We start from the raw sequence: 15,701 nt of genomic DNA on the forward strand, positions 1-15,701 counted from the left end.
AAGAAAGAAAGAAAGAAAGAAAGAAAGAAAGAAAGAAAGAAAGAAAGAGAGAAAGAAGCTAAGTGAGGTATCTTTGGGATCAAGGTGGCTCTAACGTGGTGGTGAAAGATTGAAAACTAGTCAGTCAGTCTGCTATGGCAGACTCAGTAATCAGACATCTGAACTAGGCAGATCTGCAGTCCCCAAGGTACTTACCTAACTCATTGATGGCACCTGGAGGGGTAGGCCTATCACTGGAGGCTGAGATTCCTCTGACTCTGTTCCAGATAACCATACAAGCCAATGCCTTAAAAAGGTAGGATGGTCCTCGCTGGAGAAGCTGTAAGGTTACCAGAGCTCATTCTGGCAAGCTATGCATTGCATCCAGCTAAACACCAGTAGCAGCTTTGTATACTCATGGGTCCCCGAGGCTTGCTTCTTGCCAAATTTCACCTACATTCTCAGAGCTTAAGTAAGCAGGTGTGTTGCTACAGGTGGAAAGTGGACACTCCATATCATGCAAATGGAAACTCAACTTATATGGATTTCTCAGCTGGGTTCGGAGAGTCTTAAGCATGATGAATCCCTTTGCAGATCAGACACCTGGCTGACCAAATCAATATCTATAACTATGAAGTATCAATTATTGTTTAAATGACTTAAGAATCTGCTGAGGATCTGCTTATATTTAATAGATGCAGTTATGATACCTTTTGAGTTTCATGCCAAATTCAGTTATGTGGATCTGTAGCATTAAGTTAATTGCTGCAATGTTGTTACTGGAAAATTCATGTTTCATAGAATTTTCAGCACTGCAATTGTTTCCATGGTTCATGCTTGCTGAATTCTGAAAATATTTTACCATTTTGTAATTTACCTGAGGAAACCTTTACTTTTCGCACTGGTGTGTTACAATGGTAGTGTGCCAGAGGCTTTGTTAATTGGTCAAAAATAAAAATGTTCAAAAAGTGTTAGCTAGTAATTTATGTAAAGAAGTAAGACAGCATCATGTGACAGGTTTATCCTTGTGTAGTGTTTTTTTTGCTAGCATGGTTGTGGGGTTTTTACTGCTGCAATTCTCTTTTTGAAAAATACAATCCATTTAATTTACAAAATCATATCACAGTTGCCAAAGGACATGGTACAAGTTACGTTGCATCACACAAACAAATATACTCAGCTGCGTTCTCACTGGCAAAAATAGTTGATCTTCATTTTGCAAACTTTCTAATAAAGTCTGGAAAATTCCTGTAATGTTATTACATGCTACTGACAAGAATGTTTGAATTTTCTTCGTCTGTTGCCGACTGTAGTCCAACTCTAAAAAAAATCAACTTCCTTTTGACTATGAACTAGGTCATGTTTCACCAATGCCATTGAGTTACCTGTGTTCTTTCTCAACTGTGAAAGAACCATAACTCACGAGCACCAAAGGCACAAATGGCTTATAATGGATCTTACACATGATTGAAAGACCACCTGGAACTCACTGTTACATGGAAGCTATTTTGTTTGTTCTATGGGAATTAATAGATATTGAAATCTTAGTTCAGCTTTTCAAATTATTCCAAAATATTGCATATGAGCCTAGAAATTACTGTTGCCAACATTAGCCGGTGAACACAGGCGTATGTCATTCCTCTGTCTATTTTAAATGAGTTAACATCTCCACTAAAATAGTTGACAAAGGGGTATTAATCATTAAACGACAACCAACAAATGTATATTGAAATGTTTTCTTGTAAACTACGCAGTGAAAATTTTTGTTCATTCTCTTAAGCCAAAAAGTCAACGTTAACAGAAATACCAATTTGTTAATATGTATGTGCATGAACACATAGATTAAGGTCCGTACTTAAAAAGGTCCCAGATAAAAACCATTCAATACTGGTATTTCAAACAGCTCTACTATATACACAAATGCTACAGACAGAGGGGGCAATTTTGATATGTCCCCGTTCATCAGGTGTGCAGAGAAAGCCCATCACCTGCCTGATGGTGGTCCAGCCTCATTTTGAATAGATGAGCGTCCTCGGGTTTGGAAAGTCTTAAGCATGAAGAGTCTCTGCAGATCAGACACCTGGCTGACCAAATCAATAACTATGAAGTATCAATTATTGTTTAAATGACTTAAGAATCTGCTGAGGATCTGCTTATATTTAATAGATGCAGTTAAGATACCTTTTGAGTTTCATGCCAAATTCAGTTATGTGAACCTGCAGCATTGAGTTAATTGCTGCAATGTTGTTACTGGGAAATTCATGTTTCATAGAATTATGAGCATCCCGCATAAACGAGCACCATTAGTCAGCTCGCCAATTGGTAGGAGGCAAAAAATCCAGTGGCCCATCTGCGGAGCAAAGCCGACAGTTCACCCTAAAAGAGGAGTGCCAGGATGGCTGGTAAGATTTTCGTGGAGGCACAGGAGTGAATTCATGCTCTTCCTGCCCCCCAGAAATCCACCACAAGCCTGATTTTTAGTCTTGTCTGAGCGACCTCCAGCCTTTAATGGACACTGGTTTGGCCATTCCAGTCAGTACTAGTAGGTGTGCAGCACGCATGCCACATGTTTGGAAATCATATACGGCGTGACGTCCCATGTACGTCATAGGACCCTGATTTAAATATATTAACGAGGCGCCCTATTGTTTCCAATGGGAGCCCAGGCTCCCTATTTCAAGGCCATCTCAAAATTGCAACAAGCTTGAAGACAACAGGAAGTCAGCGGTAAGTTATTTATTGCAATATTTGCCTCATGACTGTTCCATTTTTTGGCAGGATTGGGGCGATAGCGCCGAAAATTGTCCGCAGCGTCTTCCAGTTATAAGAGCAATCTAATAAATTAGCATAATAAACACAAACATTCAAATGATCAAAAGTAGAAAGTATGCAAAGATGCACATTATAGTGAATGCCATTGGCCTACAACAAGATTGAAGTGCGTCAGATATTCAGTACTAGCTTCACGTGTTGCAAACAGCGGATCATAGAAAACAATTCCACTCAAGGAATAAAGATGCTCAGAGTGCAGAATTTAGATACTGCAATTTACACCCTTGTAGATATAGTGTGGAGCTGTGCTGCTTGTGGATAGCACCTTACCTTAGTAGATTGAAACTAAGATCGAGACGCTTAGTGAAATCTCCATATTTCCTGCCAAGACATTCTGGAACACCCTCACAGTCTTGACCAATGTAAGAAACCTGCACAAAACAGATGTTGAAATAAACATGTGTCAAGTTGAATAAGTAGGAAACAAGCAAATCACATCAGCCTTTTACAAATACAGAATTTCTGCATATCTTATTCCTGAATAGCACTTCAAAAATGATATTTCAAATATATTACCATAGAGATATTCATCCAGAATTGTATTGAAATAGTAACATTTTCAATAAACTGTTAAGTGAAAGAATGAGAAATTAAAAGACAGAGAACACTTTCTACAAGGATCTGCAGAATGGTTCATCGGAAATATTTACGGCACAGCAATTGGGAGAATTTTTACAAGCAAGGAGTGCATATCTTAGTTTTAATCAGAAAATAGAAACCAGAATGCAAACTCTTCTTTTACTATTCACAGTGCTCATCTCATTTGCAAATTAGTGTTATCATCTAATATGATGGATGCAGAAATCCACCATGCTCCAATAGGAAAATTTCCACATTATATTTGTTTAATGAAATGATTTTTGATAGACTTATTAGCATGATTTACAGATTGGCTTCTGGGTGCTGTCGTTTCAAAAGAGGTTCTTTGTCCTGGTGTCTGGGGTAGTCAAATACATGATACTGTTTAGGGATTGTCAACAGTTTCAAAGAGAGACAAGCTGTCTGCACGAGAGCAAGAAAATGTATACAAGTCATCCAGGAGGTTTGTTCTAAAAAAATAATTGAATTATTGATCCTTTGAAAGAGAATGGGCCAGATTTTGCCATTAAAATAACCACGAGGCTAACAGCGTTCATCGTCATTCACGTGCGAATCAGACAGTAACTTCCGGCGGCCACACATGCGCAGTTAAACATGGAAATCCAGAAGTTGCTGGCAGAAATGCGGTGCTCCTCCAAAAGCTGCATGAAAATGGCATCTCGCTGTCTGGCTCCCCAAACGGTGTGAAGTTCCTGTACTTACCTGATAGGTATGGACTAAACGCGCCAAAAAAAAAGTTAAGTCAAGGCATTTCAAGTCTAAGTACCCTTCTAATAGCATGGTGAGTCTTAATTACTGCCAAACAACCTCTCTGGCATTGAAAATTAACCTTTACAAGTGTGGAATCTCATTCCTTCGGATTTTAATTATTGTTGGACATTAAAAAAAATAATATTTTTATTTTTACTTTTTTTTCCGTCACTTAATTCAATCTTTCTTTCCTTCTCAATTTCGCTTTCTGTAACTGATTTGACATGAATTCACTATTCTACTTTACACTTCCTCATTCTGACTTTGCACTGCTCATTAACGATTCTTCAATCTGATTGGTTAAAGAGATACACAACTGCTTGCTCCATTCACACAATTCCCAGATGCCCTGTGGAGTGTGCCATGCTTTTTGGATCTCTAATTTCGAGGAACTTGCCATGCAAAAGCTCATAGAAAGTCTATGGGCAAGTGGAAGTATAATGAACAGCGTATTTTTATGTGCAAGCTCCAGCCACCATCCCTTGGACATTAAAGGATGATCCAAATTTAATATTTTCATCCTTGTGCTTAAATCCCTCCATGGCCTCACTCCTCTCAATCACTGTAATTTCCCACATCCACCCCTCCGCCCAAACTCTTCGTTCCTCTGACTTTGGCGGCCATGCCTTCAGTTTCCCGGCCCCATGATCTGGAATTCCCTCCTAAACACCTCTGCCACCCATTCCTCCTTTAAAATTCCATACTAAGCCACATAAGGAGATATCAAGACAGGTGACCAAAGGCTTGGTCAATGAAGTAGGTTTTAAAGATCGTCTTAAAAGGAGGAGAGTTAGAGAGGGGGAAAGGTTTAGGAAGGGAATTCCAGAGCTTAGTGCCTAGGCAGCTGAAGGTACGGCCACCAATGGTGGAGCGATTTAAATTGGGGCAGCGCGGAGATCTCAGGTGTTTGTAGGGCTGGAGGAGGCTACAGTGATAGGGAGGGGTGAGGCCAAGGAGGGATTTGAAAACAAGGATGAAAATTTTTTTTTTTTTTAAATCGAGGCATTGCCAGACTGGGAGCCAACGTAGGTCAGCGAGCACAGGGGTGATGGGTGAACGGGACTTGGTGCAAGTTAGGATACGGGCTAGAGTTTTGGATGAGCTCAAGTTTATGGAGGGTGCAAGGTGGGAGCCAATAACATTTGAAAATACTGTCTCGATGCTGGGCTTTAAACACATTAATTGAATGCAGTACACACAAGATATTGCAGATATCTCAAAATTGCAATCAAATTATATTTTGGCACAGTTATTAAAAAAAATCCAGACTCAATGATCATTTGGACCACCAACAACGAGCAGTGCCATATAGCATTAGGAACTACATAAACAATATTTATATGAATCAATTGACCACCCACTTTGAAAGTAACAGGATTAATACAATTTTGTTAGGATTCTATTATGATTATTATTGAAATTTAAATTGTCATTATTGGCCCTACAAACTTTAGGGTTGGTAATGGCCTAAACAATTTCGTCATTGCTAGCTAAACATGGGCAAATTCTCACAGCCTCCTAATGGTAATGACAAAACCCCAAAACAAGAACAATTGTGCAGATAAACAAAGATCAACCACAGACCGACACATCAGTCCATCTGTGCAGGAGACCCAACCAACAATGAAAATGAATAGGAACGGTACTCTAATACTGACAACTTCATCTATTGTTTCACCAACAGTACCTGGAATGGTAAAAACTACAAAAAGGAAAAAAAAACCTAAAAGCATTCCTGCACATTTGAAAAGTTTGATAATAGTTTTATTCAAGTAGCCAACCCAAGACACCTTAGAGCAAGCAATGACAGTTCATACGAAAATTCAGTTTAAGGGTAATTTACATCAATAGAGCTGAAATTGCTATTAATGGTTCCTTGTTTTTGGACAATATGACAACATTGAATTACTTGTGCTACAAATGAGATAGATAGCAATTCATAGTAGTTGTGTGGCTTATGGTGAAAATGTATTATTTACACCAAGACTGACCATAGCTGCTTGGAAGGACTGGGAGGTGAAAATGGAGAGGTGTGAAAGAGAAAAATTTTAAATGTGTCATAAACTGGGCATCACACCTGCACAGAAATTTTTAGACTTTAACATTGAAAATGCACAAAGAAACATCATATATAAATGACTCCCCTTTTCTCCTGCATGGGGCATACAATTTCAAATCAATAAATTTACTAACAGACCAGTGAGAATGGGAGAAGACAGCTCAAAAATCCATTACTCAAAATGGATCAAGGTTATGTGAAACTTTTCTCTAAGATTTAATGACATTAACAGCCTACGAAACAAGAACATGACATTCTATGTTGTATACAAGTTCATGAAAATCTCTGCAACAGAGATTATTGAGATTAGCAAATTAGTAAACAATTAATTCAATGGGCTGGTGAATGCATTCTATCGCCACTTTTATATTGCTGCTGTTTTAACAGATTCTGGTTGTTGCTATTATTATTATTATAATAATTGAAAATACTGCTGTTTTTCCATTTGTTTATGGTACCGGCCAGCATTTTCTTCTACAAGCAGGTTTCCCATTATATGCAGCCCCAGCCAGGTCATTGTCTCTATTCTTTTGCTTACCGACTTCCCTCACTGAATACTATTCCACTTCAATATCAACTAATACACAACCATGAAAATATTCTCGCTGACAATCAGATTTAGCATTTTGGTCCAAGAATCCAATTATATTTTCTGTATTTTTTCATTTGTTATTCCCATTTTAGACATAGCACCTTGAAGTAACCCTATACTGCATATACTGTCCACTACAAGTACAGTATAGTTGATACTAATTAGAATGACTGTATTAAAAAGGATTCAATTGGGGGACTGCCTGGTGCAATAAATTAAGCATGTGGTCCTTTCACTGCTGAGATGCACATTTGAATCCAGACCAGACTCAAAAGATGAAAGTTTCCTCTCTCTGATGGCTGTAAGAAAATGAGTTTGACGAGTCTCAACCTAGCTTCCAGTACAAAAACTGCTCATGATTTGACAAATTGGCACTTTTACTTCAAAGGTCAAAGGATGATTCAAGTGATAGAAATGAAAAAGTATAAAATGGTACTCTTCTGGTTCCATTTCCCTCAATCTGAAGGAAACCAAAAGAATACTTAACAATCTTTGATCCTGAAAATAAACTGTCATACAGTGCATCTCTTATCAACATCAATAGTTGTGGAATACAGAAAGAAAAAGTGAAAAGCTTAAAAAGATCTTCAAACTGTTGATAAAGAAATAGTAACATTCAGAAAACAAGAAACATCACGGTAAAGCACACTCAAGCTCCCACTCATTGAACAGTGAAGTACTAAGGTATGCTTTGCTCTGATTCCTAACATGATGAGACCCTATCTCAGTCTTATCAGGAAGAGGGACAAGGTGGAACCAGGCGTTTACCCATGGAGAAAAATACGAATCTGCAGGCTGATCTCACATCAAGGAACAGTTACATAGTAGCAACCGCTTAGGCCTGAAAACAGGTCTCTTGGCTATGCTCAGTTGAAATTAATACATGACATAGGTCAACTTGGAAGAGTGCAAAGGGTTCCCCAACAAAAATGTTTAGGAAATAAATGTCTTATGAAAAAAAGTACAGCATATTAGTAGCGTGATGTGTAAACAAATAACCAAATAGGGAAAATTGAAAATTAAGTATAATTAAAGACCATTAACTTTTGCATTTGCTCACATAAATTTGATTCCTGCAGTAGCATTCATGCTCTGAAAAACAACAGTTTTGTTTATTCAGACTATAATGTGAATTAAAGAATCTTCAACAGTTTCATACATTTTCCAATTCTACATTGACATCAACTTTGGAAATTAACACAAAAGTCATCAACTACCATGTAGATTAAAACACAAATGCACATTTGACATTTTGAAACCTTTCACATAGTTATACTAAAGGACCTAAATCATACAGCGATGTTGTTATTAAATACAGCAAATGCAAAGATATATAGACAGACACAAAAAGGCAAACAGGCACTTGAGGAGCATTCAGCATTACTATCACATTCTAAAGAGAACAGATCGTTTCTCAACAAGCAAGATTAAGTGTAGGATCAATTAATGAGCAAGGCTTGACTCATCCAATGATCTGTCCTCTGTTCAATCCCACTTGTCATTAACAGACCAGTTTGACCAAGAATACAGTCTACAGTCAGAACCCTTTATTCTTCAGCGAAATGGATGTCAACAATGGCCCATAAACTATGAAGCACAGACACTACAGTAATTGCTGGCTGTAAACATGTACTTCTTCATTAATTTCATTTCCTGCAAGATCAAGCATAGGTAAAAGAAATATCCAGTCGATCTAATGTTTACAAATAAGGACTCTGCTTCAATAACATAATTAGCGTTTCAGTTACTCCTACTACTGTACCTATAAAAACCCAGAATTAAATCTCTAATTACCATTTTAAGATACAGTGCAGCGCCAGTACACATTACAACTTAGTTCCATAAACTTGGACCCACCAAGAGTATAATCCATTATACCTTATACAGTAGAGGTTTATGCAATTCTGCCTCACACAGATGCGGAATAATGATCAATTGCAAACTGTACAACTGGTAGCTAAGATCAAAGATTTGACAAACAGAATAGTTATGTCAGTTTGTTACTATCAATAGTAAGAAATGTTATTTCCACACCGTTCACCTGAGGAAGGAGGAAGCCTCCGAAAGCTTGTGGGATTAAAAATAAAATTGTTGGACTATAACTTGGTGTTGTAAAATTGTTTACAATTGTCAACCCCAGTCCATCACTGGCATCTCCACATCAATAGTAAGAAAGATATCTTAGATCAGCATAACATACCAAAGTATCCCCAAAGTTTGCACCTTCAACAAACAACTGCACTGTACATTTTTCCCTGATTCATTGAATTGTAGAACTCAAGTTCATACCAGTGTAGCAAGCACTGCACAGAGTCCCTATATCTGCCCACTTTCTCCCCACACATCCTAAGATGTGGTCAAGAAGAAAGAACTTGCATTTATATAGCACATTTCAGGACCTCAAGACGTCCCAAAGTGTTTCAAATCCAATGAAATGTAGTGAAGTGTAGTCACTGTTGTAATGTAAGAAAACACAGGAGTCAATTTCCACACAGCAAGGTCCCGCAAACAATTAAAAACTGTTTTACTGATGTTGATTGAGGGATAACTGTTGGCAGGACACCAGAAGCACTCCCGGCTCTTCTTCAATTAATGCCATAGGATTTTCTACGTCCACCTCAAAGGACAGACGGGGCCCTCATTTAACGTCTCATCAAAAGACGACATCTCTGACAGTTAGCATTCCCTCAGTACTGTATTGAACTGCCAGCCAATTTCCGGAGTGGGGCTTGAACCCACAAGCTTCTAACTCATAGGCGAGAGAGCTACCACTGAGCCAAGGCTCATAACACATAAGGCTGACAAGGCTCGTAGTTATTTTATCCACCTAAGATGGATGGAAGGCTGAGTGAACCCTGCTAGGATTCAAAACCAGGACCTTTTAGCTCCTGGTCCAGATTCTACCTACCCTGGCACCCTCCAATGTGGAACCATTCAAAAAAATTATATTTCCATGACTACCTAATAAGGCTAATTCTTTAAAATCGATAGTGGTAATATCAGAGCAGATTAAACAACTGCTATCAAAGCAATCTGTAATGTTAGAATATTCTGTGTTGCAATTATAAACACCTCTGGCAAATAATACGATTCAAATTAATTTCCGCATTGCAGGACTCAATAACTTGTATCCCAAATTCGTAGACAGTTATACAGCAATTTTTGGTAATTACTGGAATTAATTTAATCTCTATCTGGCACATTTTTTCATATGAATATTGATGGACAGAAAAAATACTAAAATGCTGCACCATTTTCAAGAATATTTTTTTTTACAGTGAATTATATTCAACAGAATCATAGATTCCCTTCTATGGTTCTAACTAAAATGAATAACTTCTACAATCACTCCAAAATCTGTTGAATTTGCATTACAACTTTTTAAAATAAATCACCTATGAATTGGCAAGTGACACAGACATTGTTCAGTCTCATCTCTGGAGGACAATGCAAGTTACATACTAAAAACGACAATAACACTATTGATTAGTTTTACTTGTAACAACACAAGTAGAAATGCTGTTCATACCTTAAAATGCTGTTTATACCATCACTGAGTTCACAATAATTGTTAAAGTTGGGTTTCCAGTAATCTTAATTCATTTTTTGCTTACATAACAGCAGCAACTGCATCTCAAAAGTAATTAATTGGTTGTAAAGCACTTTGGAACATTCCAAGGACATGAAAAGGTGCGATATAAATTCAAGTTCTTTATTTTCTTTAGGTTTACTCCAGGTCCAATTAGTTGGCACACACTCCATCAAATTATTAACTCAAATCAGTTCTAGAACAGCTCGTCCTTGAAAGACAATTCACAGCTATGGACTGAATGCACATACAGCACAATTCATATGAGTATCAAAACTCTGTGCTAAGGAGTGGCAGGACACAATGCATACCTGTTGGTACACACGTGGTCCACTTCCATTCTAACAAACAATTTAAAAAGCAATTAAAAAGGTAAAGTCAAAGCCAGTAATCTGATGTCTAGCTCCTGGACGAAAAGTAGAACTGGTGCTTCTCTGATGAATTTCCAAGTTTATCTAGTGCGCTGAGCCATTCAGGCCACGAGTTCCCAGGTCAAATACTGGTTGGATCTCAGCTAGGGCAGCAGCAGGGTGCTATTTTTGTCCCTTGTTTAATTCGAGACGAAGGGGCGGGGTGTAAAAGTCAGTTATCCCACTCATCATGGTCCTTCCTATTTTACCACTCCCTTTTCTAACACTGACAATACAGCACATCAGTTTTAGCTCTTAACTAAAAGCAAAAAAAGTTTCCTTCTAGTAGTTAAAAATCTAACTAAACTCACAGTTTAAGAACACATAACCGTATTAGTTAAATTAGTGTTGGTAGTTTCTTCACTGAAGTAAAAACATTTAAACAGAAACACAAAATACATTCTTACAAAACAAAAATAGCTAAACAGTAATATACGTCAATAATGCGGCACGTTTTGAGTATTTGATAGGAAAAAAAAAACACCAGCTTGAAAATAGATTTGAAGGCAGGGCATTATACAATTTACTTCGAACCTAAAATTTCATTTAAACATTTCCTTCCATTAAGCAGTTCTCCAGCAGATCATTAGCCCTTTTTACTTTGTAGAACTACTTCAAGAAATAGTTCTGCATCACTGCCTTAGGGTCCCAGTGCTGTGGAAACCACCTCTATAATGAGGAGCAGATTCCACCACTGTTGGAACAATGCTAAAACAACTGCGCATGCACAGGTCACGATATATAACTGTTTCTGACCTCCAAGCATACCTCAATGACTGAGGATATCCATGCTGTTATGATTCAGGCATTCTTCCAAATACTTTTCACATACCCAGCACAAAGGACTACTTCCACAGGCAGGCCTATGCTTTGTATAAACAGAAACTTGACCTTACACATGTAGTAACTTGACTTTACATAGAAACCAAAGGGCACAATTCTAAAAGGGGTACAGAAACAGAGAGATCGAGGGGTATATGTACACAAATTGTTGAAGGTGGCTGGGCAGGTTGAGAAAGTGGTTAAGAAACCATATGGGATCCTGGGCTTTATAACTAGAGGCATAGAGTACAAAAGCAAGGAAGTCATGATGAACCTTTATAAAACACTGGTTCGGCCACAACTGGAGTATTGTGTCCAGTTTTGGGCACCGCACTTCAGGGAAGATGTGATGGCCTTAGAGAGAGTGCAGACGAGATTTACTAGAATGATCCCAGGGATGAAGGACTTTAGTTATGTTGATAGGCTGGAGAAGCTGGAGTTATTCTTGCAACAGAGGGGTTGAGAGGAGATTTGATGGAGGTATGCAAATCATGATGGGTCTAAACAGAGTAGATAGAGAGAAGCTGTTCCTATTGGCGGAAGGGTCAAGAACCAGCAGACATAGATTTAAGGTGATTGGCAAAAGAACCAAAGGTGATATAAGGAAAATGTTTTTATACAGCAAGTGGTTAGGATCTGGAATGCACTGCCAGAGTGGGTGGTGGAGGCAGATTCAATCTTGGCCTTCAAAAAGGGAACTGGATAAGAACTTGAAAGGAAAACATTTGCAGGGCTACAGGGATAGGGCAGGGGAGTGGGACTAGCTGGATTGCTCTTGCATAGAGCCGGCATGGACTCGATGGGCTGAATGGCCTCCTTCCGTGCTGTAACCTTTCTATGATTCTCAGTAATACATTTAACTCCAGAGCTCTCCAACTGATGGAAAAATAACACCCTAAAAAGAACATATATCTCAGACTACAACTAGCAATCAAGTTTATTAGTAAAATTAGAAAAAGTAAAAACAAATCAATAAATTACACTGTTTCTCATTTAACTTGTAGAATCTGTTACAAAACAATAAAATGTCTCCAAATTCCAGCTCTCTATTATACTTTGGACTAACATCTGTGATGCAAAGTTTTTATGTAAAATTGGATAGTTATGAGGTGTTACACTTTTCCCAGTTCGTTAAATGCAGGATGAAGCAGAGATTCACTGAAGAATCCTTGAATCAAGACCCTAATACCTCTTCTTTGCTTTGTAGTCTGAAAAATCTTTGTAGGCAAAAAGATTTAGAAAAAGAGGTACCCTTCTCATTTAAACAATATTGCCAACCAAAGTGCCGTGTATATGCATATGCATAGAAACTTCCTTAGGATTTTCCTGTTTACACATGTGAAACAAAGTTTCACTGATACAAAGAGTGACAGCCGTCCCAGGTGGGCTGGTCAACTTCATTAATGACAATCATCTTTGATAATAGTTAAGCAATCCACTTCATCAGGGTCAGACAATCCGCTTTGAAGTGACATCAACACTCTAGTCATAATGTGCATTTCCTTTGATGCAGAAAAACAACCTACCCTTCTAAAACATCAACGGAAACACTTCAAAATTTGTCACAATACAGCCAAACTATGAATTTCTGTAACGAAGTATTAAAATATAGAGGTCCCTTTGCAAGGGCCGCAATCCCAAGTTATGCCAGCTGGTACTCTCTAATACTGACACTGCCAAAGTATGCGGGGTCAAGGAAAGACAACTAATTAGCTTGGGCCCAGTGGACATCCATGCCACCAGAGGTACAGCTCAAGCAAGCACCAACAGCCCTTAGAGGCAAGAAACTCTGGAACCTACTGCTGTCCAGAAGGGAGAGGGTGGGAGTTGCTCAGTCCCAATCTCCTATCCTCTCCCTTCACAAGGCCCTGTGGAAACTTCAAGCAAAGAAAGGGACCTGGCACATCTGGATTCGCACCTATTTTCCAGGCATTCTACTGAATTCCTGCCAAAGTTACGTGAGAGTTCATCAAATGCCTGCACGTTTTGGGGGCCAGAGTCTTGAAATAAGACAGATTTGCAATCTGTCACTGACATAATGGATTCAGGTCTCCCTGCCTTCCCCAATGACTGAAGAAAGGCCAATAAACACAAAGCCATTTCATTGATCAGTACCACCTGACAGCAACCAGAAAACATGGCTGACTGCCAGCAAGAGCCTTTGTGGTTATATTGCCATACAAAAGGCAGTGTTGCTTCCAAAAAGTGCACACAGAAACCATCTATTCTGGTTGGTCTCAGATCATGTGTAGCAATGATGCATTGTTTATCATACTGCTGCTAATGGGAGTGAACTTCCATTTGCAGCATCACAGTAAAGACATTTTGCAAAATGAGAGAGAAGCCTGAGGAAAATTATTAAAGATTACTAATTCTTGAAAAGCAACTGTGCACAAATACTGGGCACTAATGCACACAGCTGAAGCATATTGGGATATTGGTCATAGCTCTACTATGTAAACCAGCTTCTTAACATTCTTGGGCTCAGGAACATTTGCAAAAAATCGCCTAGCTAACTCCACTGATAAGGTTATTAACACATGTTGTTTAAAGTGCTTTATGTGGAACATAACAGAGAAAGACAAAAGTGGAAAGGATGTTGAAGTGAATCACATTTTAAATATTCATGACCTGTAACTGAATAAGGCAGTTCTCATCTCAGCTACTGCTGTGCAAATGGAAATGGCTTCATTTATCAGAATTACTTCTGTTCAAAAACTAAAAATTTAACAATTGGACAAATGTAAGAGCTAGACAAATAGAAACTAAAATGTTGCAAAATGTTTTGCTAACGAGATGTTTTACACACACAACCAAAAATATTAATCACAAGACAGGTTTGGCCCACTTGGTTTCATCATCTCAGAAACCAATCCTAACTTTTTACATTCGAACATCAAGCTCTTCCTTACATGAGACAGGTGTCCTGCCCTCACCCACCCTTATGGCAATCCATTCCAGCTGTTGATCACTAAATATGTAAAGAAACACTTCCTGGGGAATGTCCTAAATGTATCCTTCATAATGCTGAACCTGCGCTCTCTTGTACTGCTGCTTTGACATATCTGAAAGTATTGGGAATCAGGGACGAGACTTGCCCATTGCAAGTACTGAAATTATCTAGCACATATGATTACATGCACTTCATTTATTAGTAAAATAAACTGCCAAAGAGAAAAAAAACTTTTTTTCCAAATGGAAAGCACATAAATGTAATTTCAATAACATACTAAGACTATGGCTTTCTGCCCATCCATAATGATTGGATGGAAGTTCTAGCTCATAAATTCTTACTAATAGTTCACAATATCAAGAAATTCAGCATCTTTGCAGATGAGCATATGGCTCTGCAACTAGTCAGCTGACATCATAAAGTGGTAAAACCCCGAAAAAAGAACTGTTACAAACTGCAAAAATAACTAAAGAATACAAAACATTAAAATGTACAGTGTACCTAACATGTGAACTAGTGTTGTAAAAGGTCGATTTCTTTTGTTCTGTGTAAGTAAAGGCAAGTGTTTAAAATACTTCACACTTACTTGAGTTCCATCAACAACGATCCCTAAATCGTTGCTCGCCATCACTGACGTGCTAATTTATAAAAGACTGATAATGTCGATGTTTGCTTTATTTTCACGGCTATTCAAGTTGTCAGCCACAGTTCTATATATTATATAAGGTTTGTTTGGAAGTACCGCTATGCCGGAGCAACGACCTGCATATGTAAATATACAGGAGTACTACACTTCCGCACTCTTGTCAGCTGATTCGGAGCGGAAGTCAGTGTAGAAAAGGAGGAGCAAAGGGACTTAGAAAAGCAAAGCTTTCACAATTGTGATACAATACCTTTTTGTAAAAACTGTATATGGGAAGTTTGTTTAGCTAGGCGATTTTTTGCAAATGTTGTATACAACCTTAAATCTTAATTAGTAGTCGTAATTCTTGAGCCTAAAGAGAACGAGATCCCTGATATTGGTTTGTACTCTACTGACATAGTTTGCTGCAAAATATTTCGCCTCTCAAAAATATATCATATTTGTATTTCACGACTGAGTCGAACTAATCTAT

The 15,701-nt window shown here is 38.2% G+C and overlaps 1 protein-coding gene across 2 annotated transcripts in view; it reads right to left on the bottom strand.

The window, feature by feature from the left end:
* The window catches only part of lrmda (leucine rich melanocyte differentiation associated), a 660,838-nt gene extending 645,455 nt beyond the window's left edge, over window positions 1-15,383 (bottom strand). For both annotated transcript variants that reach the window (XM_067972552.1, XM_067972551.1), the window contains exons 1-2: window positions 15,173-15,383; window positions 3,082-3,182 (exon numbers count right to left, since the gene is read on the bottom strand). In XM_067972552.1, coding sequence (XP_067828653.1) covers window positions 3,082-3,182; window positions 15,173-15,214 — 143 coding nt within the window. In that variant the 5' untranslated portion in view covers window positions 15,215-15,383. The remainder of the gene's footprint in view (window positions 1-3,081; window positions 3,183-15,172) is intronic.
* Window positions 15,384-15,701: the final 318 nt, after the last annotated feature.

Source organism: Heptranchias perlo, chromosome 36 (genome assembly GCF_035084215.1).
Source record: "Heptranchias perlo isolate sHepPer1 chromosome 36, sHepPer1.hap1, whole genome shotgun sequence".
In the NCBI taxonomy this organism is placed as follows: Eukaryota; Metazoa; Chordata; class Chondrichthyes; order Hexanchiformes; family Hexanchidae; genus Heptranchias; species Heptranchias perlo.